Below are 26,158 nucleotides of genomic sequence, written 5' to 3' on the forward strand. Positions count from 1 at the left end.
TTATTAAAACTATTGTGCTCAAAGATGCAGTGTGTGCACCACAATTAGACAACAAATGCATACCCAAAAATATCATTAGCATGGTTAATAAACCATATACCATAAAAAGCCCAGTCATGTTATAAGACTGCTTAGCCGAATAACCCCCCTTCTACTGAAGCTAAATGATTATATATTATAGATCTCTGGGATTTGTGGAGGACCCCGTACATAAGCATACATACGTGGATGTTTGACATCTCAGCTGACGCAGCACTCTTGCTTAAGGACCTTGACTCAGTGTGTGTTTTTTAGAAACACCTGACCTCAGTTATATGACAAGATATGTGTGCTCACAAAGAGAAGCTGCATTCGCATGTTATGTCTAAATGATAGTCCCTGACCAGAGAGAATAACAAGGGGCATTGTTGTTTGACCATTTTTTGTTTGTTCAGTCTAAATCACAGGAAAAGAATAAAATACGAAAACAAGTGCAGTTTCTGTGCGAAAATACAATGTGGCACAAAGGCAAGCATGTTATGTAGAAACATGTGTAAAATTAAACTTTCCTTTAACGCTAACAGTTAGGTTCACATAGTTAAAACGACAATGGGCAATGCAGGAAACACACGACAGTGGTTTTCCCTTTCAAGCCATTCTTCTGGGCTCAAACCCCTACTGGCCACCCTGCCAAAAGATAGCACCTCTTACCCTGGGCAGATTGTTTGCTCCTCTTCCTGAGAGTTGTTCTCAAATCTTCCCAGGAGGGCAGCAGGCTGTCTGAAGGACAACAGTTGTGTGCAACCAAAGACGGTTGCTGGATTGTTTTTGGGCACCTAAGTGACAACTTTCTAAAAATTGCCATTTATAAAATAGTTACATTAAACTCAGCGTGGGCATCTAGCTGGAATTAATGCAATGATTCTTTTGAAACCATAAAGTTTCACATTAGTAACTCCATTTGGAAGTTAGCAATACTGAGTTGCGAGTGTGTAACTCCACACTAACCAATGGGGCTACTAGTCTTAATACAGTGAAAACGACAATGGAGGGTTTTTGCTGTCAAGACATGTAAAACATAACGGATATCCTTCTCTTTACCATAATGCACCCTTCGTTTGAGGCTCGTTAGACCTACCCTAGGTGTGACTTACAAGTATTAATTAGGAAGGTTTAGGCTTTGCCACAGAGGGAAATGGCACAGTCGAGTTAGCAGAGTTAAAGCTGCTATGCCAGCCTGCATTGGCATGTGTGGGAGAGATGTTACACCTTGTCACACATTAGGGACTAATGTATTAGTAAACTTATACCAATTGGAGATAAGCCAATCAAACATACACTTTTGAGGGTCAGAGTAATGCACCGAGGCCTGGGATGCAGGGACCACAGGCACTACAGTCATTACACAGCACTAACTCCAGCAACAGTGGGGCAAAAGTATACGGGGAGCCTGCAAAAAGAGTCTCTCTCACACTTAACTACATAATTAAGCTTGCTCTTGGCTTTTTACAGTATAGCATTTCACATACTCAAAATAAAAATAAATATTTTTAAAAATAACCAATGATAATAAACACCTTATTACATGTTACGGATCTCCATACGCAATGATGTTTTTTCATGAGAATTAGTCACAGGTCAGTCACATTGCATTGAGGATATAACATGGAATTTTGTCACAATAAGACATTTTTTAATCTTGCTTTGTTGTTGCAAATAAGGTTGTATTGCACATTTATTTTCACAGGTGAGTATCTACATGTGTGCATATGAATTTATGATACAAGTAGTATTTTTTAAGGACAAACTGTTGTCATTGCAAGGGGACAAACAGTTATGATTGCGAGGGAATCTTAGTGAGTGAATGGGGTCATACAGACTTTAAAAAAGCTCTTGATCTGATACCATGGCAATGATGATCTTTACTTTTATACTTTCGTCTATTACGCACACATTTATATTTACCAGTCTCGTACCCCAGTGCACGGCAAGGTGGCAATGTTTATTATAAGAAGAAATTGTCAAATAATAGTATACGTAAGGTGAAAGAGAGGACTCTTATTGTATTTTGGATCTGACTTCTGGATTTGCTCTTGTAACCATTCTATCTCCCAAATGCTGATATTTTTCAAGTCCCCTTGCTTCAGTAGTATTCCACATTCCAGGCTATGAGTTTTCTACAATGAAAGGATTCTAAGATTATTTTACAATATCTGCATTTTTGTGAAGCTTTTCTCATGTTTGCCACAGAGAATTGCCTTTATTGAGGGTATCTGAGTGACGTTTCTTCTAGATTCGGTACAAAGAAAAGGTTTCGCTCATTAGTATGGATTCTCTGACAGGGATTTCTTATCAGTAACGCTTTCCATACATTCTGTGCATGGATACGGTTTCTCACTAGTGTGGGTTATTTGATGTCTTAAGAGAGCTTTCTTCCTAGTGAAGCCTCTCCCACATTCAGTACACCAATGCGGTTTCTCACCAGTATGGATTCTCTGATGCTTCAACAGCGTGGCCTTCTCAGTAAAGCTTTTCCCACATTCTGTACACTGATAGGGTTTTTCACCAGTGTGGATTCTCTGGTGTTTCAACAAAGTGCTTTGCACAGAAAAGCTTTTCCGGCATTCTGTGCAATGATATGGTTTCTCACCAGTATGGATTCTCTGATGGGTGAACAGCGTACTATTATGAGTAAAGCTTTTGCAGCATTCTGTACACTGATAGGGGTTTTCACCAGTGTGGATTCTCTGATGGTTCAACAAAGTGCTTTGCACAGAAAAGCTTTTCCGGCATTCTGTGCAATGATAGGGTTTCTCACCAGTATGGATTCTCTGATGGTTGAACAGCGTACTATTATCACTAAAGCTTTTGCAGCATTCTGTACACTGATAGGGTTTCTCCCCAGTGTGGATTCTCTGATGGTTCAACAATGTGCTCTTCTCAGTAAAGCTTTTCCCACATTCTGTACACTGATAGGGTTTTTCACCAGTATGGATTCTCTGATGATTCAAAAAACTGCTCTTCTCAATAAAGCTTTTCTCGCATTCTGTACACCGATAGGGTTTCTCACCGATATGGATTCTATGATGCCTCAACAACGTACCCTTCTGAGTAAAGCTTTTACCGCATTCAGCACAGTGATAGGGTTTCTCACCAGAATGGATTCTCTCATGCCTCAACAATATGCTCTTCTCAGTAAAGCTTTTCCTACATTCTGTACACTGATATGGATTCTCTGATGTCTCAACAACGCATCCTTCCGCGTAAAGCTTTTGACGCATTCTGTACACTGATAGGGTTTCTCCCCAGTGTAGATTCAGTGATGTTTCAACAAATTGTTTTTCATCGTAAAGCTTTTCCTGCATGCTGTTCAATGATTGGGGTTCTCACCAGTAAGGATACTCTGGTGCCTCAACAGCGGACCCTTCAAAGGGAATCTTTTTCCAAATTCCGTGCAGTGGAAGGGTTTCTCTCCAGTATGGAATCTTTTGTGTTTCAACCAACTATATGTCTTAATGAAGATTTTCTGAAATTCTGTACACTGGTAAGGTTTCTCCCACCTTATGAAGTATCTGATATACCAACAGTTTGCTCTTTGCAGCAAAGCATTTCTCACTCTGCATACTGATAGGGTTTATCAGCGGAATGGAATGTCTGATCTGTATAGTGATAACGTTTCTAACCAGTATGGTACTCCAATGAATGTACTGTATGCTAATCCAAGTGAAGATGTTCTCACATTTGGTACACTAATAGGGTTCCTCACCAGTATACATTATCTTATGCTCCACCAGTGTGACCTTATCAGGGAATCTTTTCCCACTTTCTGTTCAGTAACATGGTTTCTAACAAGTGTGAGCTATATGACAACAATGATTTCTTCTCAGCTAAGTTTTTCTCACATTCATTACACTGAAAGGTTTGCAGTGAGCACGGATTATGTGTTGCTTTACAAGTGTGTCATTCTAAATGTAGCTAAATCCACATTTTAGACAATTATAGCGCTGACCACCTGTGTGGACTCTCTGGTCTCTCAACAGCTTCTTTGGTTCGGTGGAGATCTTCCCACATTCCGTATACTGGCATGACCTATCCTATGAAGGAACTATTTGATGTGTGTGCAGCGAAGAACTTTCAGTGCGGGTTTACCCACATTCCATTTTTCAGCTTGATTTTCTGCCCACTAAGCATTCTATGATATTTCAACAGAAATGTTCTGGGGTCACGCTTTTCTCACACTCCTTACACTGGTATGACCTATCCTCAGGATATTCAGATTAACTGCTCTAATTTCGCATTAGAATTACAATTGTGGGAGTGCTGAGTGAACCAAAGATTTTCACACTCGGTATACTCAAAGAGATGATCTCTGGTGTGCATCCTTTAAAACTGTCCATAAAGATGAGCTCTGTATGAGCGTTTTCACACACTAGGTCGGTGTTTCTCCTCTGAACGTATATATCATAGGTTGTGTATCCAGGTCATCTGGTGCTGCACGTCTCTTCATCAGGTTGTTCGATTCTGTGAATGAGAAACAAATCTGTGAGAATGGGAATGAAATCAAAGGGACTATAACAGACAGAGAAACTGGATGAGGAAGGAGTGATTTTGAAGAGAAAGGCAGAGAAGGAGGGAGGAAAAAAAGGGGTATGCACTTAAGATGTTAAGATTTAATGTCACAGTTAGAGCATAAACATAAAGGTCACTTTTTTTCGGATTGCAACTGGTGAACTCCTCCAATCAGATCACGGCTGATCAGCCTGTGCAGTTTTGAAAAAAAAACATAACATGACACTTTACTGGTTGCTAGCCCAGCTACAGCACTAGTACACCCAAGATTGACCAGTAACTTCTAGGACTAGTAGAGTGTATGAACCGTCCCACCATTGACTCAGATTCCAAATACCAGAGCCCTGGAAGCACCACTGAAACCACCTTAGGATCTCATTGACTTTGTGAAGTAAACTTCCATAATGCAAGTAATATTGGATTAGTTTTGTTGGACTTGGCCCTTCTGGCAGGTTCACCCCTGAACTTTTTGCCTGGTATTATTAAATAATTATAGTGATTTCTGGTGTTTGCACACTTTGACACTGTGGCGCAGTGTAAAGTGCGTGCGCTCCCTGAGTGAGTGGGTGAGATTGGCCTGCTCTCCCATAGGAATGCATGGGGAATATGTGTGTCCCTGGTAGTTCCTGATGCGTGGGGAGTGCAGGTGCGAGTTTGGTATGTGCGGACTTGTGTGATTAAATGCGCAATGATGTATGCAGCGTGATTGTGTCTAGTGTGGAAGTGCCACTTCTAGAAGTTGGCATGTTTGTGTAATTTGTGTCTGGCTTGTGATTGGCTGGAGCTGGCTGGTGAGCCTGGCTCCATGAGTCATGATGGGTCTGCCCCGGTGGTGAGTGTTGAGATTAGCATGAGTGATGTGAGGGAGGAGTACACCTGGGACCTGAATAGGGCTGGGCTTTCCCCACACAATGCTGGCTCCGCTCCCTGTGGTGCATCTAATGAACATACCCCGGCCAGTGAATAGTGAGAGGGGCTGAGCCCATCAAGAGTGCTCCCAACCCAGCTGCGTCTGCTTTTGCCCCCACCCTGCACCCTGAGACAAAGGAATTCACTGTATAAAAAGGGGCTGTCTCCTTACAAAATGTTCTTGTTTCTAACTCGAATCTACCAGGGGCATGCTGCTGCTGGGGCCCAGGGAAAGGCTTGCCTCCCAGGGCCCCGCCCAGCCCCTGGACTGTTGATGTCCTGGACTCCTGAAGGACTTTGTTGCTGACTTTTGGGCCACTAGCGCATGTGAGCGCTTTCTTTTGGCCCCTAGCGCTGGAGAGCGCTTTATTTTACACTAGCGCCTGGGAGCGCTTGATTTTGCCCATAAGCGTTTGGTAGTGCTTTTATTCCACTTTTGCGGCTGCCCACGCCGCATGTTGCTGGGTACCTGCTGTTGACTTGACCCCCAGCAAGTGCCCACCTCGCTGTATTATTGATTTTTGAGGGAGCCTACCCCGCGAGTTCACCGCCGCTGGCCCGGAACCCCTCGTGACGTCCCTCCCCGGGCCACGCTGGGATTGGCTGCCGGCCTGGGATACCCCCATGACGTCATTCCCCGCCGGCCCAAGGAGATCCGGAAGTCCCGCCCCCGCCGTGGAGCAAGAAGAAGCAGGAAGCGGCAGGAGCCTACTCCGCGCTCCTGCATTGCCCAAGTGAAGCCGCTGCCCCCCCCCCACCCCCACCCCCTGGGCTCCCTAGAGCGAGGAAGAGCCCCGGAGAGCGAGAGGAGGCCACAACGTCGGAGAGTCCCGAGGAGCGGGAGCTCTCCAGCCCAGCCGCTGCGAAGACCCGGTGAGTGCTCTTGAGGGAGAGGGGGGTGTCGGGGCACATTGACGGTGCCCGCCTCTCCCCTCCAGAGTGAGGCCCGCAGTGTTGGGAGGCCCGTGGGGCCTCACTTGATTCCGAGTCCTCCAGGGAGGGAATCCAACGTCCGGGGGCATCTGTAGTGAAAGACCCCAGAGAGGCTCAAGAGATATTCCTTTATTTACAAGCCCACGAGAGCTTCGGGGGCACATCGCTGCACAGAGCTCACAAGGCTCCTGAGTGGCGCAGTTGATTTCGCGGCCACTAGAGGCTCCTGGGCACACAGTTCTTCAGAGCCCAGGAGGCTCCCCACCCGCATTGTTAGTTTTACGAGCCCTGGGAGGCTCTGGGGTGCCACATTTGTCCTCAAACCCAGCGAGGCTCAAAGGGGGCCCAGTTGTTTGTGCCTAGAGCCCACGAGGCTCCCACGTTGTTCAAGGGCCCAAGTCATTAATACAGAGCACACAAGGCATCCCAGTTATTTCAAGGACCTAGAAGGCCCCCATGTTTGGCGCAGTTTTGCTCCTCTGTGCGCTATGTGTATTCCTAGAGCCTAGAGGGCTCCAACAGGTGGCAGATGTATTACCAGAGCCCAGAGGGCTCCCGTGTGTGGCACAGTTTGGTTTCTAAGGGCCAGTGAGAGCCCCTGGCGCAATTTGCTTCCCAGCTGCCCAGCAAGAAGTGGGCAGCTCCACCGTTTAGGTTTTTCCTTCCTAGGGACATGTGTTCTTTGGAATAAGGAGCGGGTCACACTCCTTCATCCCTACCTTGGCCTTCCCCAGCTGCGCAGCACTTAGTGCCAGCTGCAGCGTTTAGACCCGGTTCGGCGCCCTGTGCCCCGATACACTCAGCGACACTCACCTTGAACCTCGAAATGAACTGCCATATTCTGTTTCATCGACAATGACACAGCAATCAGACTGCGGACTGCAATGTTCCTCTTCCTTTGGACTTGTCATTTCATGATGGACTCTGGCTAGCCCTCCATGGGCCAACATTGCAAAGTGGGGTTTGCATGGCCCTGTACTGCTCCAACTGCAACACTCCACTGAATGTGCATTAAACATTCACAATCACACAGATGTGTCACGTCTATAATCTTTCAAGTGTGGAAGTATAGATAAATGTAGGGTCATTGATTCCTTCTTATGTCCATGTTGCTCAGGTCATTGGACTTGGGCCACAGGGTGACATGTTGCCGAATGCAGTCCGGGTGACGCTGACACAACAGGGACACACGCATTAGTTACTTCCTTGTCCAGCCAAGTACGGAACCATGCTAAGAACCCCGGGGTCATTGTTCAAACCCTTATGCTGGACCGGCATATGACAGGCCAGCCCACTCCGCATACGCTCAAAGGGGGCGACAAAGCTACATGTCCCAGGTCTTCCCTGTAGTGATCTGCTGATCACAGGTCTAGTTGTCAGCATGCCACAGCCACTCCTTCACGGCTGGCTTATACCCACACACATCCAGCACACGGGTCACAGGACATGTGACCCTGCCAATAAAAAGGGCAGGGCGCATGTTCTCGACACCATTTCCACTGTCTCTCTGGGTGTATCCGTGTGGTTATTTATGCATGAGGGCCTAGGGCCCTACAACATCCCATTCTCCAGGGCCGGAGGTGACATGATGGCATCCGCACCACAATACTCAATCATAGAGGGCCCATGACTTGCGGGGCACAGACCTGGTGGCACCGGTTGCACTGTGGCCGGCACAGGCACACCGCCACAGGACGGTGACTTTCGGTGCACTGAGGTAGGGGCACCATAAGTGCTGAGCGGGTGTACACCCTGCGATGATGCCCCGTCCGGGCGGTCCGGACTAGTGAGGATCACTATGAGCACTGCTGGACCGTAGTGTAGGCCTGAGCCAGCGGGCAGCACGGGCCGACCACCACATGGTGTTGCTTCACGGGTCACAGAGTTAGTGGCACCGAAAGGCTGAGCAGGTGTACATGTATTATCATGGGGGTGGGGGGAGGCAGAGTGAAAATCCTTTTTATCTGGTGAGCTCCTTAAACTTGCGTCCTAACAACGATAAACCGTAAGTTTAAGGAGCTCACCAGATAATATCCCCTTCTTAATACTTTGCAGTAAGGCCTCTCTCGATCAGCCTTAATTCCCCGAGGGAGAAATTTCCAAAATAAAATAAGGTATGCGTATCTAAAAAGCGCGCGCAGCGTTCTGAGCACGAATGTTTTTTTACCTAACACAACCTGTGAAATATCTTTTAGGCACCATCATCATGTCGCCACCCCTGGAATACTCAGATTGTATGCAGTATCACGATAGACCACGCACAGTGAGATGTTTAGAGCTAAGTGCACTTCACTACAGTATAAATGTCAGAACTATGGGCACTCCAACATAAGTCGAAACGAAGCATGAGAATGGAAGAGTTGACGCCCAAAACTGAGTATGACGGGAAATATTGCCATTTTCTAGTTCCTTATAACTTTAAGGTACTATTGTACATAATTATGTGTCTCTCCATATCCCCTCTCCCTGTTTGTCGCTGTTTGTGTGTTTGTTGCTTACTTTTACAGGTACAACGTAACCTTAAAAGTCACGAAGAAACAGGTCAAATTTCCTCTTTTCTTCTCACAGTTTTTCACTTTTTCACCTAACCCCATTGGTCCTGAAGAAAGCCTATAGATCCTCTGACTACCAAAGGCTGAAACATGTCGACCTCTTTTTAAATTTTCACTGCAATGCACTAGAATCCCTTAACAATTCACAAAGTGCATCCGTAATTTTTACCCTTAGTCCGAACCCAGACTTAATAAAGAACACTTGTCTGGTTTTCTGACATTTTAGCTTTCACACCACTACCCCCTCACTTCCACGATCACTACTGCCTTAAACCCTAAGGCAAAACCTCCTGGTGGAGGGTGCACAAGACAAACAAATGACTCAATGATTACGCACGCACGTGTAGAGAAGCGGGGATACAGTATATACCGCAAACGAGAAACCATCACTACCAACATACACGTGTCTGAGAGTCATTTAATTTGGGAGAAAAACCAGGTCCTCGACTTGTGAGCCCAAGGTTTAAGCAGGACCAGTGATCCTTTCCCCCTTCTGATTATAAAGTTATCGACGGAGACTGAAAGGATTTTCACTCTGCCTCCCCCCACCCCCATGATAATACATGTCAAGCAGCGAACAGCTGTGGGAGAAACTCGCATAGGCAACAACAAAAGCCTGTGACACCATACTCCCTGCAAAGTGTACCAACATGGCAGGAAGTCTGGGACTCAGTTACACAACTGAAGACTATGATGAGATCTTGGCAAGACCACCTCTACTCATAGAGGGTGACCTCAACCAGACTCTATCGTCAACGGCAGAATGGGACGAGTTGAGCGAATTGAAAAAAGAGCAAGTACGTACAGCAGTGCACGGAATAATAATGACCGAGTACCTCCGAGTCAATGCGGCACCAAGAGGCCTATGGGTGACGAACGCACCACGAATTTTCCTCAAAGACCTGGCATTTAGGAAGGATTGGTCTTTTATATCCTGGAAATGTACCAGAGACTACCTAGTCCTAATAATTAAAACGGCAACCAGGCTAACGGATGAACTCGCGGTCAAGATTGAGATCTTAGAAACAAAACTGAACAACACAATTAATATAACAATCTACAAGACCCGCCTTGACGAAATCAATAAAGAAATGAAAGACAATCAGGAATACCTCACACAAACCAAATTGCAAAAGTTGGCAAAAGAACTGAAAAGATTCTCTTTGGAACGCATTCACCCCTACAGTAGCAAAGACTACAAACCAAATGATAATTCAGACACGACCAGTGTGTCTTCAGACAATAGCTCTGATCATAGTGGAGACGATACAACACCCAGAGGCCGTGGAAACTTTAGGAACAAAAGAGGACAACGAAGAGGCAGAGGCAACTATTGGCGCCCCCCCTTCTTCCAAGATAACATGCAAGGAGTCCCATTCCACCCGTTCAACCCTCAGTTCCAAGGCTGGCCTAACCCATATTTCCAGGTCCCTATGAATCAACAAATGCCACCACAAGGAGCCCAAAATTATCAACAAAGCCGTCCTTTTTTAGGGAATGGCCAGAACAATCGCAAGTCAAGACAAAAAGGAGTGACTTGGTCCGACCAATCCCGACAGGTCCAAACCAGGAGCGTAACAAAAGCCAATACAGGACAAGGGCCGACAATCTAATAGTGAACCTGACAGGTTTAGAACTTACAGAAAATCAAACCAACGTCCTGAACAAAGGATTAGGGTACGTGCCAACTCCAAAAGTAGATGTCTTTAAAACAAAATGCGAACTCGCCAACTTTTGCCGCACGCTGAAACTGAAAGCCTTTTTCAAGGGAGAACAACTACCCCAAGAAGGAGACACAAATCTAAGAAGAAAGTCTACCTTTTGCCCACTCAACTCGCAAGTCCCCATCGAAATAACTACTTTCGAACAGGCAATCATGAAAGAAGTTGAAGAATTGAATCATCAGCCACACAAAACCTTCCAGAACCTGACAAAAGCAGAGAAAGCGGCCCTGACAGAACTGAAAGACAACCATGACATAGTCATAAAGCCTGCGGACAAAGGCGGAGGGATTGTCTTACTGACAACTGAAGGATATGATAAACAATGTATGGATCTATTGGCGGACACAAAATTCTACCAAGTGATCACAACTGATCCAACAGTGCGCTTACAGAGAACAATATCATTAATGATTGATGAAGCAGAATGCAATAACTGGATTTCTAAGAAAGAGGCGGACTATTTGGTTACAAAAACACCAGTCACGCCCTACTTTTACTCTCTGCCCAAAACTCACAAAGAAAAAATGCCACCACCAGGGAGACCAATTGTCTCGGGGATCAACTCCATACTAGAGCCATTATCACAATTTGCAGACCAGTATTTAAGACCACTGGTCCAAGCCACTCCCACCTACCTGAAAGATACTCGAGATTTGATCAACATGCTACAAAATTTCGAGTACTCAGAAAGCAGTATGCTCTTAGTAGGACTGGACGTCGAGAGTCTATACACGAGCCTTCCGCAACAAAAAACCTTGGAGACTCTCGAAACGATCCTGTTCAACATTGATTGGCCACACCGAACTCCGAGACATTTCGTATTGGAATGCTGCAGATTGGCCCTAATGGAGAACTTTTTCCAGTATAAAGATACTCTCTACCTCCAGCAACATGGAACATCGATGGGCAGCACCTTTGCGCCCAGCGTAGCAGGTCTGTACGTGAGCACTTTTGAACAAACCTTTGTACATAACGCACAGAACCCTTTTTCCCGTCATATACTCTTCTGGAAGAGATATATCGACGACGTCTTCCTAATCTGGAGAGGGGACAATACATCCCTTACAGAACTCCACAGGTGGTTGAACATTCAAGACGAATGTCTCAAGTTCACATACACAGCAAATGCACAAAGCCTGGATTTTCTGGATATCACTATCTTTGCGAAAGACAACAGTCTTCAAACGAGAACATTTTTTAAACCCACTGCAAAAAACAGTCTACTATCCTTCAATAGTTTCCACCCCCGCCCCTTAAGGGAAAACCTTCCGTATAGCCAGTTCTTACGGCTCAGAAGGAATTGCAGTTCAATAAACGACTACAAGACCCAAGCTAAGGACCTCTGTGAAAAACTGACAACCAGAGATTACCTGAAGAGAATAATCAACTCCTGTGCGAAACGAGCAAGAAACCAACCAAGAGAGTCCCTCCTCGAAAGCCACCCAAAAAACGTTGATGACAGAACCACATGTGTAACAACGTATAGCCCAATAACTAACCAGGTGAAGAAAATAATCAACCGTAACTGGAAGATCATTACATCTAACACCTTGACTTGGCCAAAACCAAGATTTGCGAACAAGAGGAGCACGAATATCAAGGACCTGTTGGTACACACGAGACCTCCGCCAAGAAAAAAGAAAGAACTAACAGGCCTCTGGAATAATCCCCCAATCACTGGACATTATCCTTGTGGATCCTGCGTGGCTTGTACCACCACAAAACCAACAAAAGAGTTGCAATTACTTCCTGACATGTTATGGAAGTTAAAAAGACACACCAATTGCAACACTAGCCACGTGATATATATGATCACCTGCCCGTGCAATATGAAATACATAGGGATGACATGCCGCAAAGTGAAACAAAGACTCAGTGAACACAGGAGCAATGTCAACTGCCAGAAAAACACGACCAAGATGTCGTCACACTACAAAGAGAAACAACATACTGCCAACGATCTCCACTGGGTAATCCTGGAAAGCCTGGAAACAATTGACAGAAATGCGGAAAGAATATTGTTCGAAAAAGAACAACGTTTGGTTCACAGGTTGAAAACAGATACCTTAGGCCTGAATGATTCCGTTCCATGGCTATCACTTAACAGATGATTCTAAAAAACTTCGACTTTTTGAGAAATCAGAAACACTACCAATCTCTCTGGGGTTTACAACCCATGCATCCCACCTGCAACCCCATATTAAATACTGTAGTTTAAACAAACATCTCACTGTCTACTCATACAAAGTATTTCCCCAATTAATAGTGGGTAGTCTACCTTTTAACTTTGGAAGGCACCTCCGGCAACTGCTGAAGTGTTTCTTCTATTTTCTCCACGCCCTGGAGTATAAAAGAAAACCGGGAACCGCTACACTTTGTAGTTCCGGGTGAGGAAAGGCAGAGTCAGCACATGCTGCCAGGACCGAGTAAGAAGGCACTAAGGTATTGGGTAAAACTAGAAGCGTCCTAACAACGATAAACCGTAAGTTTAAGGAGCTCACCAGATAATATCCCCTTCTTAATACTTTGCAGTAAGGCCTCTCTCGATCAGCCTTAATTCCCCGAGGGAGAAATTTCCAAAATAAAATAAGGTATGCGTATCTAAAAAGCGCGCGCAGCGTTCTGAGCACGAATGTTTTTTCACCTAACACAACCTGTGAAATATCTTTTAGGCACCATCATCATGTCGCCACCCCTGGAATACTCAGATTGTATGCAGTATCACGATAGACCACGCACAGTGAGATGTTTAGAGCTAAGTGCACTTCACTACAGTATAAATGTCAGAACTATGGGCACTCCAACATAAGTCGAAACGAAGCATGAGAATGGAAGAGTTGACGCCCAAAACTGAGTATGACGGGAAATATTGCCATTTTCTAGTTCCTTATAACTTTAAGGTACTATTGTACATAATTATGTGTCTCTCCATATCCCCTCTCCCTGTTTGTCGCTGTTTGTGTGTTTGTTGCTTACTTTTACAGGTACAACGTAACCTTAAAAGTCACGAAGAAACAGGTCAAATTTCCTCTTTTCTTCTCACAGTTTTTCACTTTTTCACCTAACCCCATTGGTCCTGAAGAAAGCCTATAGATCCTCTGACTACCAAAGGCTGAAACATGTCGACCTCTTTTTTAAATTTTCACTGCAATGCACTAGAATCCCTTAACAATTCACAAAGTGCATCCGTAATTTTTACCCTTAGTCCGAACCCAGACTTAATAAAGAACACTTGTCTGGTTTTCTGACATTTTAGCTTTCACACCACTACCCCCTCACTTCCACGATCACTACTGCCTTAAACCCCAAGGCAAAACCTCCTGGTGGAGGGTGCACAAGACAAACAAATGACTCAATGATTACGCACGCACGTGTAGAGAAGCGGGGATACAGTATATACCGCAAACGAGAAACCATCACTACCAACATACACGTGTATGAGAGTCATTTAATTTGGGAGAAAAACCAGGTCCTCAACTTGTGAGCCCAAGGTTTAAGCAGGACCAGTGATCCTTTCCCCCTTCTGAGCAGGTGTACAGCCTGCGATGATGCCATGTGTGATATGTCCTCTGCCATAGCGAAATCAAGACCCAGAATCAAGTGTGAGACCTGGTGGCCCGCAGGGCTGCATGATGTGGAGGGTGCCATGTTTGCGGGCCCTAGGCTGGGGGCTTGCACCGGCACGTTGTGGGCCCTCTTGTAGATTCGCCGGTGGGGGAAGGTGAGCAGTGAGGCCTGGGTGCGCAGGGGCGGGCATGCACCGATGGGCGGCGGGAGGGGCTGGGGTGCAGCTGCCTGGGTGCGCAGGGGCGGGCCTGCACCGCTGGGCGGCGGGAGGGGCTGGGGTGCAGCTGCCTGGGTGTGCAGGGGCGGACAGGCGATGATGGCGTGTGCAATTGTATGTACTCTGCCATTTATGTATCTGGACTCTGTTTCAGATGAGGGACCTGGTGAACTGCAGTGCATACCGGCACGTGGTTGGAGACACACCGGTGGCAGCAGGTGAGCAGTGAGGCCTGGGTGCGCAGTATTTGCACTCTCTCTCCCTATCCCTCTCTTCTTTTCATTGTGTCTCTCTCTCTCCCTCTCTTTCTGTCTTTCTTTCTCTCTCTCTCCCTCTCTCTCTCTCTCTCTCTCTCTCTCTCTCTCTCTCTCTCTCTCTCGCTCTCTCTTTCGCTCTCTCTTTCGCTCTCTCTGTCTTTTGATGAGCGCACGACACACTATCTTATCTGGATTTTTGTCTTGCAGGATGTGACATACAGATTGTTGCAAGGAGACCTGCCATGAATCTTCAAAATTGTTGTTTTGTGTTTTTTGTGTTTTTTGAATAAAATGGTTGGCTTGGTAATTTGAAGGTAAATGTGTGATGCTCCTTTCTGTGACAACACATGCATGTTACCTGTTGTGATTGTGCGACATCAGGTGAATTATTTTGTTCATGATTCATGTCATTTGTGGCCATGTTTTTTGCGCCTGATATCGCAGGTAAACTGGTGATATGGGCTGTTAGCACCAGCTTGTGAATGGGGCAATACATTTATCGCCACTTTGGCTGTGTTAAAGTGCTGATAAATCCTTGAGAATATGCCCCTATATATTGAGACACAACTAATATTTTGGTTGAAACTGTAAGATTATTTTTTTTTCAAAGTTTGGATGTGGGGCTCAAACACGCAAATCTGAATTTTAAGCAACACCACTTGCGTAGTGAACCTCGGAAGCCTGTGCCTTAAAAGGTGAAAGTAAATCTGCAAACCCAAGAATGCAAAATGTTGTTGCCAAAAAATGCCATAATAATGGGGGGTCACTTGTTATTGATTCTTTGACTCCAGTCCAAATTAACCATCTGGATTGTACATTAGATATATAGACAGGTGACCAGGTTTCAAAGCGTGTTCGACGGAGAGCAGAATTTTTACATAACCTCCATCATATTTTTCTGTAGGTGGCCCACCCCAACCTATGAGTACATGTATGAAGAAGCTTGTGGTATTGTTGACTGACAGTCCGATTTGGGGTGATACTGTTATTGAGAGATTTTATGATGATATTCATTCTTTTTTGAGAAGGTACTTCAGTACTTGGAGCATTCGTAGTGACAAGTTAGAACCTGGCTGGGCCTACTCTGACTTTCATCTGCCTGAAGTTAAGAAAAACCTGTTTTTCATAACGTATTGACAGCTATCCCGGAGAAATGGAGATCTTCAACCTCATTTAACAAAGAACTGTGTCCTGTGACAGTAGTGTTCAGTCACTTTATTTTCACAAATGTATCAGATTATAATAGTTTTGCTGATAATAAATCCTTATTTTAAGGTCCTACCTTTAGCATAAACGACTTCATAGAAAACACTCTCAGACACTTTAGACATGCCTATTTCAAAGTGGAATACTCTGCTAAAACAATATCCATTCATTTAAAGCTGAAGAGATTACAAATAAAATAAAGTGCTGCAATAATGCTGCAACATTTAAATTTTTGTGCCCCAAAATTAGCAGATTTTTGCCACAATATCATGGGGGTCTGCTCAGTGCTCCTGAGCGTCCTGCAGCCTCAATGTTCCTCTGAGCTCCCTGCAGCCTCAGTGCTCCGTTGAGCCCCCTGAAGCTTCTGTGCACCCTGCAGCCTTAGTGTTTCCCTGAGCTACCTGCAGCCTCAGTGCTCTTCTGAGGCCCCTACAGCCTCAGTGCCCCTCTGAGCTCCCTGTAGCCTAAGTACTCCTCTGAGCCCTTTCAACGTTAGTGCTCTTCTGAGCCCCCTGCAGCCTCAGTGCTCCTCTGAGGCCCCAAACACCTCAGTGCTCCTCTGAGCCCCTTGCAGCAGCAGTGATTCTCTAACCCCCCTGCAGCCCCAGTCTCCTCTTAGCTCTCTGCAGCTCCATTGCTCCTCTGAGGTCCTGCAGCCTCTGTGGTCCTCTTAGCTCCTGCAGCCCAGTGCAGGCCCAAAGAGCTCAGAGGCAGAAGAGAGCTCAGAGGAGCGCTGTGGCTGCGGGGGAGCACTGATGCTGCAGGGGCTCAGAGGAGCTGCAGGGAGCTCAGAGGGGCAATGAGGTTGTAGGTGCCCCAGAAGAGCCCTGAGGCTGCAGGAGCTCAGAGGAGCACGTAGGCTGCAGCTGGCTTAGAGGAGCACTGAGGCCGTAGAGGTTCAAAGGAGAACTGAGGCTGCATGGAGATCAAAGGCACACTGAGGCTGTGGGGGGGCAGAGGAGCATTAAGGCCCTATGGAGGTCAGAGGAGCACTGAGGCTGCGGGGGCCCAAAGAGGACTGAGGCAGGAGGGAACTCAGTGGAGCACTGAGGCTGAATGGAGCTCAGTGGAGCACGGAGGCTGCAGGCTGCTCATGGGAACACAGAGGCTGCTGGGTGCTCAGATGAGCACTGAGGCTACAGGAGCTCAGAGGAACACCGATGCTGCAGGGGGCTCAGAGGGGCACTGAGGTTGCAGGGGGCTCAGAGGGGTAGTGATGCTGCAGGGGGCTCAGAGGAGTACTGATGCTGCAGGGGTAGACCTGCTGGATATGTACAGGGTTTAAGCACAATGGATCTGGTCAGATGTTTTTGATACTGTTAATGGAGCTAGGATGGACTGGGTTGGTTCAGGCTAATTCCAATTGATGTTAATGTTGTTAGAATGGACCATATAGTCAAGATGCAGCGGAGGTGGTCAGGTGGTGCTACAGTGGTGCTGTGCTGTTGCTGAGTAATGGTGAGGTGGTACTGAGTGTTGTTTACGTGGTGCTCCACTGATGCTTCGATGGTGCTGCTGCGGTACTGAGTCAGTGTTCCACTGATGCAAAAGTGCTGAGTTGGTGCAGCGGTGGTGTTTAGAGGGTGCTAGAGTGGTGATGTGCTGGTGCCGAGTAATGTTGAGGTGCTGCTCGTGTGGATCTGCACTCGTCCTGAGTGATGCTGAGGTGGTGCTCCCAACCCCTGAATAAGAGCTCATAAACCTGTCCCTTTTGACGAGGAAGTGCCTCTGAGTCTGAATGAAGCACCTCAGCTCAGATGGCCACACCAGCACAGACTTTCTAGGACAAAAAAGAAATGTTGCTGCACACCTTATGCCTGACCTATGACAAGCACTGCATAGGGCGCCAGACATGGACAATGATGTTAACATGACCAGAACACTCAAACCATCTGAATGCATAACCTATAGATATTAGCTGGTAAACCGGAAGCCATTCTATCCAGCTCCACAAAGGCAGCACTAGGCATCCATAATCTTCCTTGTGTTAAATTTAGACTCTGGACTCCACAGATTAAACAGGCCGGTAGGTGTGAAAAACTAGTATGGCTAAAAGTTACTGGTATAAAGGGGCATGGAGTGAAGTGTTCTAAAGGTAAGTAGAGTGTAATGTTATGGAGTGGTGCAGCGCAGAGAGGAGTGGCAGTGCATAGAGTGGCGGTGCACAGAGAGGCAGTGCACAGAGTGGCGCTGCACAGAGTGGCGCTCCATAGAGTGGAGTAGAGTGCAGTTGTGTGGAGTGGCGTTGCGCAGAATGAAAGTGGCGTTGTGTAAAGTGGGGTTGTGTGGAGTGACATTGTGTAGAGTCGCATGACGTAGATTGGCATGGAGTGATGTGCATTTGCGTGAAGTGGCGTGGTGTAGAGTGGAGCGCTGTTGAGTGGAGTAGCATTGCGTAAAGCAGAGTGGTATTGTGTGGAGTGGAGTGGCGTGGAGTGGCATGGTGTTGAGTAAGGCGGAGTAAGTAGCGTTGCCTAGAGCGGAGTGGCGTTGCATACAGTGTGTGCATTGGTGGCTGTTTCTTCACAATATTAACGATAATATTGCACCAAAAACTCTATGCTGAATGTCTAAGATTCCATATAATATGCTCCACAGGGTTCTATGCAAAGAAATTAGTACATATGGCAAAGAACGCCAAATGCCCAAGACCACACCGTTTTATAGAGGTGAGAAGCCATGACCAGAAACCATGAAGTTAGAAACAAGACTTTGCAGTCTAGGTATTTGTCAACCCCAGCTTTCCATAGTGCCAGTGGCCGGCTCCTAAGAAAAACGTTCTGCCCTTACGAGTAACGTTCTGCCCTTACAATTTTTTTATAAGAAATTAGGGACCAGATAAATTTACAAATCAAAATATTACCAAGTGACGAACATTGTATTACAGTGTTTAAATGTCACCACATCATCGTTGCCCCAACACACCAGAGAAATGAAAACTCAACAGACCATTTATCAAAAAGCAGAGCTACGAATTTGCTTCAAACCACAGTTACCACTTGTTGCACCAATTACATGCAAACAGTAGTTAGGAAAGTGAAAGAGGCATGCCCATGAAAGTTACTGAAATATTTAGCACAACCAGATCTTAAGCTAACAGTTCCTATCAGCAGGTTGTTATGCAGCACAACATAAACTATTACATACAGCAAGATGGTGTGTACATGACATTACACATATTTTTTGTATGAAATTAAGTATATTACACAGAATGCATTTCAATGTGTATCTCTGATTGTATCTCAAGTAACCTTTTACCATAATGGTGTACCTTTTATCATAAAGTCACAGAGGGTACAGGTGGGTTAACAGTATAAGGAGAAGATATCTCTGGAGTAGACATTTTTGACTCAAATCAGTTTACATCAGGCAAAACTGAGGCATAGTTCTGCCTTATGCAAAATGCCAAAAAGTGCACATTTCATGTAATACATTATTGCTCAAGATTACGCGTACACAAACAAAAATTTCACAAAAAGCCTAATCAAGACCTGACTGACTCAAGCCTGTTGCTTGTGGAAGAGGTGTGGTGCAGCGGCCAGGGCGACTGACTCCGAAACCTGGGGGCTTGCGGTTCGATCCCTGGTGCCAGTGGCAGATCAACTCAGCACCATGTGACTCTGGGCAATAGCTCACTTAATTTTCCCGACGGCCCCCAGCGCCATGACACCTTCGGGCAATTGTTTGTGCATTATAAATAGTGGACATTTACATTTAATCGAATGAAAAAAGGCTTTGCTTACATTGTGTGCCCCCATATTTGTGCAGGTGCTGCTGAGGGAGGGAGGACTTGGGCAGGTAAAAATACATCCTGCCAACACAAACTTTCCATAGAGCAGCACTGTGAGAGGTGAGTATGTGCGAGACGAGACGCCATGCAGCTCAGGCGAAAAATCAAAAATGCCACCTTGGGTCAATCGGCAAATGCTGCTCACTGCTACGAGGTCACAGGGTATGGGTGGTGCCTTGCCGGAAAAACGCCAGGCCAGGCATTGCCCTGACACACGTGAGAGCAGTCAGTGCTGCCAGATTAATTTTTGTTGTCTTTGAAGTTTAAACAGACCGAACTGCGAGAGACCACGTGATCCACACAGAGGCTAGGCGGGGGGCTGCTCAGCTTGATTGAGACCAGAGTGGCCTGTTTCAAGTTTGTCTCATTTACATCTAACGCGACCACTGCTTGCCAATACAATATTATTGTTATATATGTATTGCTCAACAATATAATTTTATTGAGAAGAGACTGGCCAATTACAGGGCTAACTAACTTAAAGGTGTTTTGATTGAGCCTATCAGAAAACACAGAATCTTCCACACGATAACCCAACATCCGGCACAGTCAAAAACTTAACACAGCACCTTTGGAAAAGGGTTTTATTTTACAAAATGAAAGGACTCTCTCTTTAGAATAAGGCTTGGGGTTTTATTTTACACAATGCATGTTGTGTTCCGGAAAAGATGCAGGAAATGTTGGAGGTGAGAAGAAATTTGCGTTTTGAGCAAGCACTATGTCCTGGTATATTTTGTCCACTTTCTGGCCAAAGAAGGAAGGCAAAGCCTCGAATTTCTGTTTACTGAGCGCAGGGGGTCTAGAATGGGGTTTGGAACCAGCTAGCTCTGACCGTATTAAAGAGTGTTTTGGAGCAGTTCAGAGTGTTCGAGATGGTGGTGGAGATATAGTCTGCTCGGGCGGTTCTGCAAAGAGTGTGATATATGTTTAGGGTGGCTTTGTATCTGATTTTGGATTCAGGTGTATAATTCCTTCTCCACTTGCCTTCCAAAACTTTACAGTTGTGTTTTTTCTTTTTTCAGCACTTCTGTAAGCAAAGGTGCTCTGGGCCGGTGATTGTTGGCTCTATTTTTTGAGAGAGGTAGGCAGGTGTTAATGACGTTAAGGATCCATTATTGCACCGAGGCTGAAAGCAAATTCACCAATTGTTTGGGGAAAGGCATGTGAGAGTTTAAGATATTGTTTATGGCACTGATATCGAGTTAGTTTTTTTCTAATTCCTGGTTAGGGATCCTGAGTCGGAGTTTGGTGCAGGTTACGCAGGAAGAGACAGGTTGAACCTTGTGAGAAAGTGATCAGACCAGCATATGGGGAGTTCCAGGGAGCATTGAATCTCAACAAGGTTGGAAAAGATGGAGTCTAACAAGTGGCACACCTCATGTGTGGACCCGGAATTGACTAAATTATCATTAAAAGAAGCCAAATCAGAAATCAGATTAGTGCTAGTTTTATATGTGGGATTCTCTAGATGGAGATTTAGATCACCCAGAATTGAGAAATTCGCTGTTTTTATGGCCAGGGGCATTATTAGTTCAGGGAAAGCAGAAGCCCTGGGACCAGAAGGTCTGGGATACTGGGGTTGGGATCCTTAATCACTCAGCAGGAGATGGGTCAATTGGTTTATAGCACCAGCTCAGGCCTTTTTACCTTCCGGGCTTCTCCTCCCCCAACTCTCCGGATACAGGGCAGCCTGGTGCCATCTCAACCCCCTACCTGGGTCAAGTCCTCTCCCAGCTCCACTCACCTTCAAGATTCAGACAGTCAATCCACCTTTCAGGAGAGACCCACAGAAATGCTTAAAGCATAAAACTCAGCCACTTTCTAAAAGACTGGTTTCTGAACACTCAGTGACAAAAACACTTTTACAGAAAGATGCGTTATGACACTGTGAGTTCATACATACTAAACTTCACCTCTCAATTTTAAACTTCTAGGAAACTAGGCTAACAAACATAACACCCAGCCTCCTCCATTCTGTCCTTTGGACAGTATGGCCTTTCAGCAGTGAAAAACGAAATGGAGTTTTTCACTGTCAGGACATAACACACACCTTAGTATATGTCCTGCCTTTTACCTACACTGCACCCTGCCCAGGGATTACCCGGGACCTACCTCAGGGGTGCCCAATGTGTATGCAAAAGGAAAAGTAAGCCCTGACAAGTGGTTGCACAATGCTGTTCCATGGATCCCTCTCTGCTAAGGGGGCCCTCCAAGTGTGCTGGACCCATGCCAACCCCCCCTGGAGTGGTACCCTGGGGAGACCCATCGGTCAGGATACTACCTCTAATTATCCTGTCCTCTAGGTTAAGAGTGGGTCTACCTTGGTCCCTCCTAGGGGACCCAGCCCCACTGACTGGACACTGTCCCCCTGGTGTCCCCACTGGGGAACACAACCCTCTCTTAACGTTCCATTTATTTTTCCGGGCCTGCCACTTAGGAATGGCACCCACAAACTTCAGGATAGAAGGAGCTCTGACTCCAGACTCCCCACGCCCTCCTGACGCTAGGTGTTCTTCCCCACACTGCTGGACACTACGCACGAGGCCTGCACTTGGGGGCTACCCTACGCCCCCCCCCCCCCCACCCAATGTCGGGTGCTTCAGGTGAGAAGATAGGATGCTTGACGCTGCAGCCACGGGGATCTGGAGACGTCGACGATGACCAAAGTCCGGAGGTGAGCTGTCCCACAAAGGATGCTGAGTGCTGCGGGGTCAGTGTCCTGATTGAACACCAACAAGCCTTGGCAACGGTCACCCACGCGGGCAGAGGAAACCGGTTACAGTGAGGACCAGCAAGGTCCTGGGGACTCTTCAAGCTATGGGGAGTCACAGCACATCTGGAGCAACCAGGAAAGCCCACAAGAAATCAAGTTACTTTCGTAGGGACCCACAGGCCAACGGACCAGGGATTGCGATGGAATTACAAGATAAGTGCAGAGTTCTTAAGTCAGATTGGCCGGCTGTCTTGTAATGGTCAATCCGACATGCACTCTTCTGCTCAAAACAACTGAGCAACTGAATAACAGCCAGTGTATTGGAGCCACAGGCCACCAGTCACAAAAGTAACGCTGGGTTAGCCTGCTCCATCCAATCCAGGTGCTTCTCTCATGCTGAAAACAGGATTGGGTAGTGTGCAGGATTGGTTAGGTTTGAGTTAGAGTGACCAGACAGCAGACTCAGAGGGCACAGGCTTTTGCAGTGGACTTCCCTTTGTGGAGAAGGTCAACTAATTTTAACCGCACCCTGCTGTCGTTTTCTATCAAGAAAGTTAAATATTGGCAGTTTCCAGAAAAATTAAAAAATATGAAAGTCCCTCAGCAGAAAGCAATTCTGGTATTTTACTGACCTCTAATGGTCGTTTTCTATCAAGACAGTTAAATAGAGGCAATTGAACAGACGAAAGTCCCTAAGCAGAAGCAGACAAGTCCTAGGGCTGATCTCCAGAGCCCACAAAGTACATACACATATAAGTATACACTAAAGTATATTCAAGAGGTCTTGAATGCTGGACCTAAAAAGTAAAATTGCACGTTAAAGAGAAAATGATCTTAAACATCAAATAAGTCAGTGGCTACAGTGTCACCCTGGACGTCAGAAAAGCAACGGTGAAGAAAAGATTGAATATCAAAAAGAACAGTGTTTCAGTATCGCCCTAATAGGTCCATGCCTACAGTGTCAAAGTGTCTCAATCACAGCACGAGCAGCGGATGGACACTAATAAAGACATTAATCAGTAATTGTTCCATGCTTCATGGAAGAGAAACATACGAAGGCAGAAAGAGAAACTGGCATGCGCTGACCAATGAGAAGTGAGGAAATGAGTGACAACGAAGTCAACCAACGGTTTGGATACTATTTTTCTCCAACTGTATATCCAAGTCAACACCTGTTTTAACTGAACTCTCAAAGAATAATAGGTTTATGCAGTCAATGTTTACTCCAGCAGGCTGTTGTAGGTTTAAAACTTATTTACGGTTTGGCATAGTAACCACCCTTGAACTCAATCCCCTATCAGAGCTGAACCTCTTAAAACAATGGTTATTTATTTTACAGGAAGTAAAGTGGATCAGTTAAAATACTGGACAACACAAAACAGATCATTTGAATATCTTCTGAGCCAGATATATAACCACAGTTTTGAGACACATAATTAATAAAGCACTATGAAAGAACTGGGGAGTCAGTCAAACAATGACATCCTCAAAGTTTCCATCGAATGTGAAAAAGATGCAAAACAGGACACAAAACAATGTTACACACGTACGTAACGTTTTATGATATATATTTGACCACTGTCCTAGTTTCTGAACAGTCGTCTGATCAATGGAGGAGTTGTAGTGAGTTCGTGAAAAAGCAGTCGAGGTACGGCCGATATACAAAGACAAACGTATAACTTGGGGACTGGGGTTATACACCTTTGTGAATCAAGCCCCCCAATCCAGTGTCATGGTGGAGGGGTGGAGAAGTGAAGGCACAAATAATCGGGCTTAGTGCCTCTGTGATACCTGCTGTAGCGTCCCTTCAGTGTCCATACAAATATATGCATTCTCTCTGGAACAGGAAAGACAGAGCCAGCAGAGACTTGGCCTCTGTGTACTCAAAGGCGCTCTGTCCGCACTTCCCAGTGACCACTGCCGGTTGGACTCTCCAAGAGAGAGTGACTGATTACTCCAGACACACCCCTCCATCCCAAGAGTGATTGAATACTCCAGGCACACCCCTCCATTCCAAGAGTGAATGAATACTCCAGGCACACCCCTCAATTCCAAGAGTTAATGAATACTCCAGGCACACCCCTCCATCCCAAGAGTGAATGAATACTCCAGGCACACCCCTCCATCCCAAGAGTGATTGAATACTCCAGGCACATCCCTCCATCCCAAGAGTGATAGAATACTCCAGGCACACCCCTCCATCCCAAGAGTGATAGAATACTCCAGGCACACCCCTCCATCCCAAGAGTGATAGAATACTCCAGGCACACCCCTCCATCCCAGGAGTGATTGAATACTCCAGGCACACCCCTCCACTCCAAGAGTGACTGAATACTCCAGGCACGCCCCTCCATCCCAAGAGTGAATGAATACTCCAGGCACACCCCTCCATTCCAAGAGGGATTGAATACTCCAGGCACACCCCTCCATCCCAAGAGTGAATGAATACTCCAGGCACACCCCTCCATCCCAAGAGTGAATGAATACTCCAGGCGCACCCCTCCATCCCAAGAGTGAATGAATACTCCGAGCACACCCCTCCATCCCAAGAGTGAATGAATACTCCAGGTGCACCCCTCCATCCCAAGAGTGAATGAATACTCCGAGCACACCCCTCCATTCCAAGAGTGAATGAATACTCCAGGGCCACCCCTCCATCCCGAGTGAATGAATACTCCAGGCACACCCCTCCATCCCAGGAGTGATTGAATACTCCAGGCACAGCCCTCCATTCCAAGAGGGATTGAATACTCCAGGCACACCCCTCCATCCCAAGAGTGAATGAATACTCCAGGCACACCCCTCCATCCCAAGAGTGAATGAATACTCCAGGCACACCCCTCCATCCCAAGAGTGAATGAATACTCCAGGCACACCCCTCCATCCCAAGAGTGAATGAATACTCCAGGCACACCCCTCCATTCCAGGAGTGAATGAATACTCCAGGGCCACCCCTCCATCCCGAGTGATAGAATACTCCAGGCACACCCCTCCATTCCAAGAGGGATTGAATACTCCAGGCACACCCCTCCATCCCAAGAGTGAATGAATACTCCAGGCACACCCCTCCATCCCAAGAGTGATTGAATACTCCAGGCACACCCCTCTATCCCAAGAGTGATTGAATACTCCAGGCACACCCCTCCATCCCGAGTGAATGAATACTCCAGGCACACCCCTCCATTCCAAGAGTGATTGAAAACTCCAGGCAAACCCTTCTATCCCAAGAGTGAATGAATACTCCAGGTGCACCCCTCCATTACAAGAGTGAGTGAATACTCCAGGTACGCCCATCCATCCTAATATGTTTCAGCCGGGTTTCCGCTCCTCACCTGTCCTATCCGGGACTCCTTCGGTACCTTCGGATCAGGTCCCAGCCCCGCCCTGCGGCCCCAACAGTCCTTGGTTAATATTGTTTTCACTTGTTGCACTAAGACAACTGCCGGAAGTGGAATGGAAACCGGAAACACATCCCTTGCCCGGGTCCCTCGACCTTACCCATAGGAGCAGGCGGCTCACAGGCGCGGCCAATCGTCACCAGTATAGGGAGCAGCTGCCAATGACACGCGAGGACGTCATCAGCCCGGAAGAGCGGCTCGATGCACTTCCGGTGCAGAAAGAAACGAAAGTGAGACACCTGAATGAACAGTGCTCAGCAGGGCTTTGTTCGTTACTTGCGCCACGACAGGAATACGAGGCAGAGTATCGGGCAACGAGAGGTCACTTATCAACACTGGGGTTT

The 26,158-nt window shown here is 46.4% G+C and overlaps 1 protein-coding gene across 1 annotated transcript; it reads right to left on the minus strand.

The window, feature by feature from the left end:
- Positions 1–20: 20 nt before the first annotated feature.
- On the minus strand, positions 21–25,856 carry LOC147668668 (uncharacterized). Its single transcript, XM_086948532.1, has 2 exons — positions 25,749–25,856; positions 21–4,500 (listed from the first exon to the last, which is right to left on the minus strand). The coding sequence occupies exon 2, from the start codon at positions 3,342–3,344 to the stop codon at positions 2,301–2,303; it is 1,044 nt and encodes a 347-aa protein (XP_086804658.1). The 5' UTR covers positions 3,345–4,500; positions 25,749–25,856; the 3' UTR covers positions 21–2,300.
- Positions 25,857–26,158: the final 302 nt, after the last annotated feature.

The sequence above is a fragment of the Lissotriton vulgaris genome, unplaced genomic scaffold (assembly GCF_964263255.1).
Source record: "Lissotriton vulgaris unplaced genomic scaffold, aLisVul1.2 SCAFFOLD_1450, whole genome shotgun sequence".
In the NCBI taxonomy this organism is placed as follows: Eukaryota; Metazoa; Chordata; class Amphibia; order Caudata; family Salamandridae; genus Lissotriton; species Lissotriton vulgaris.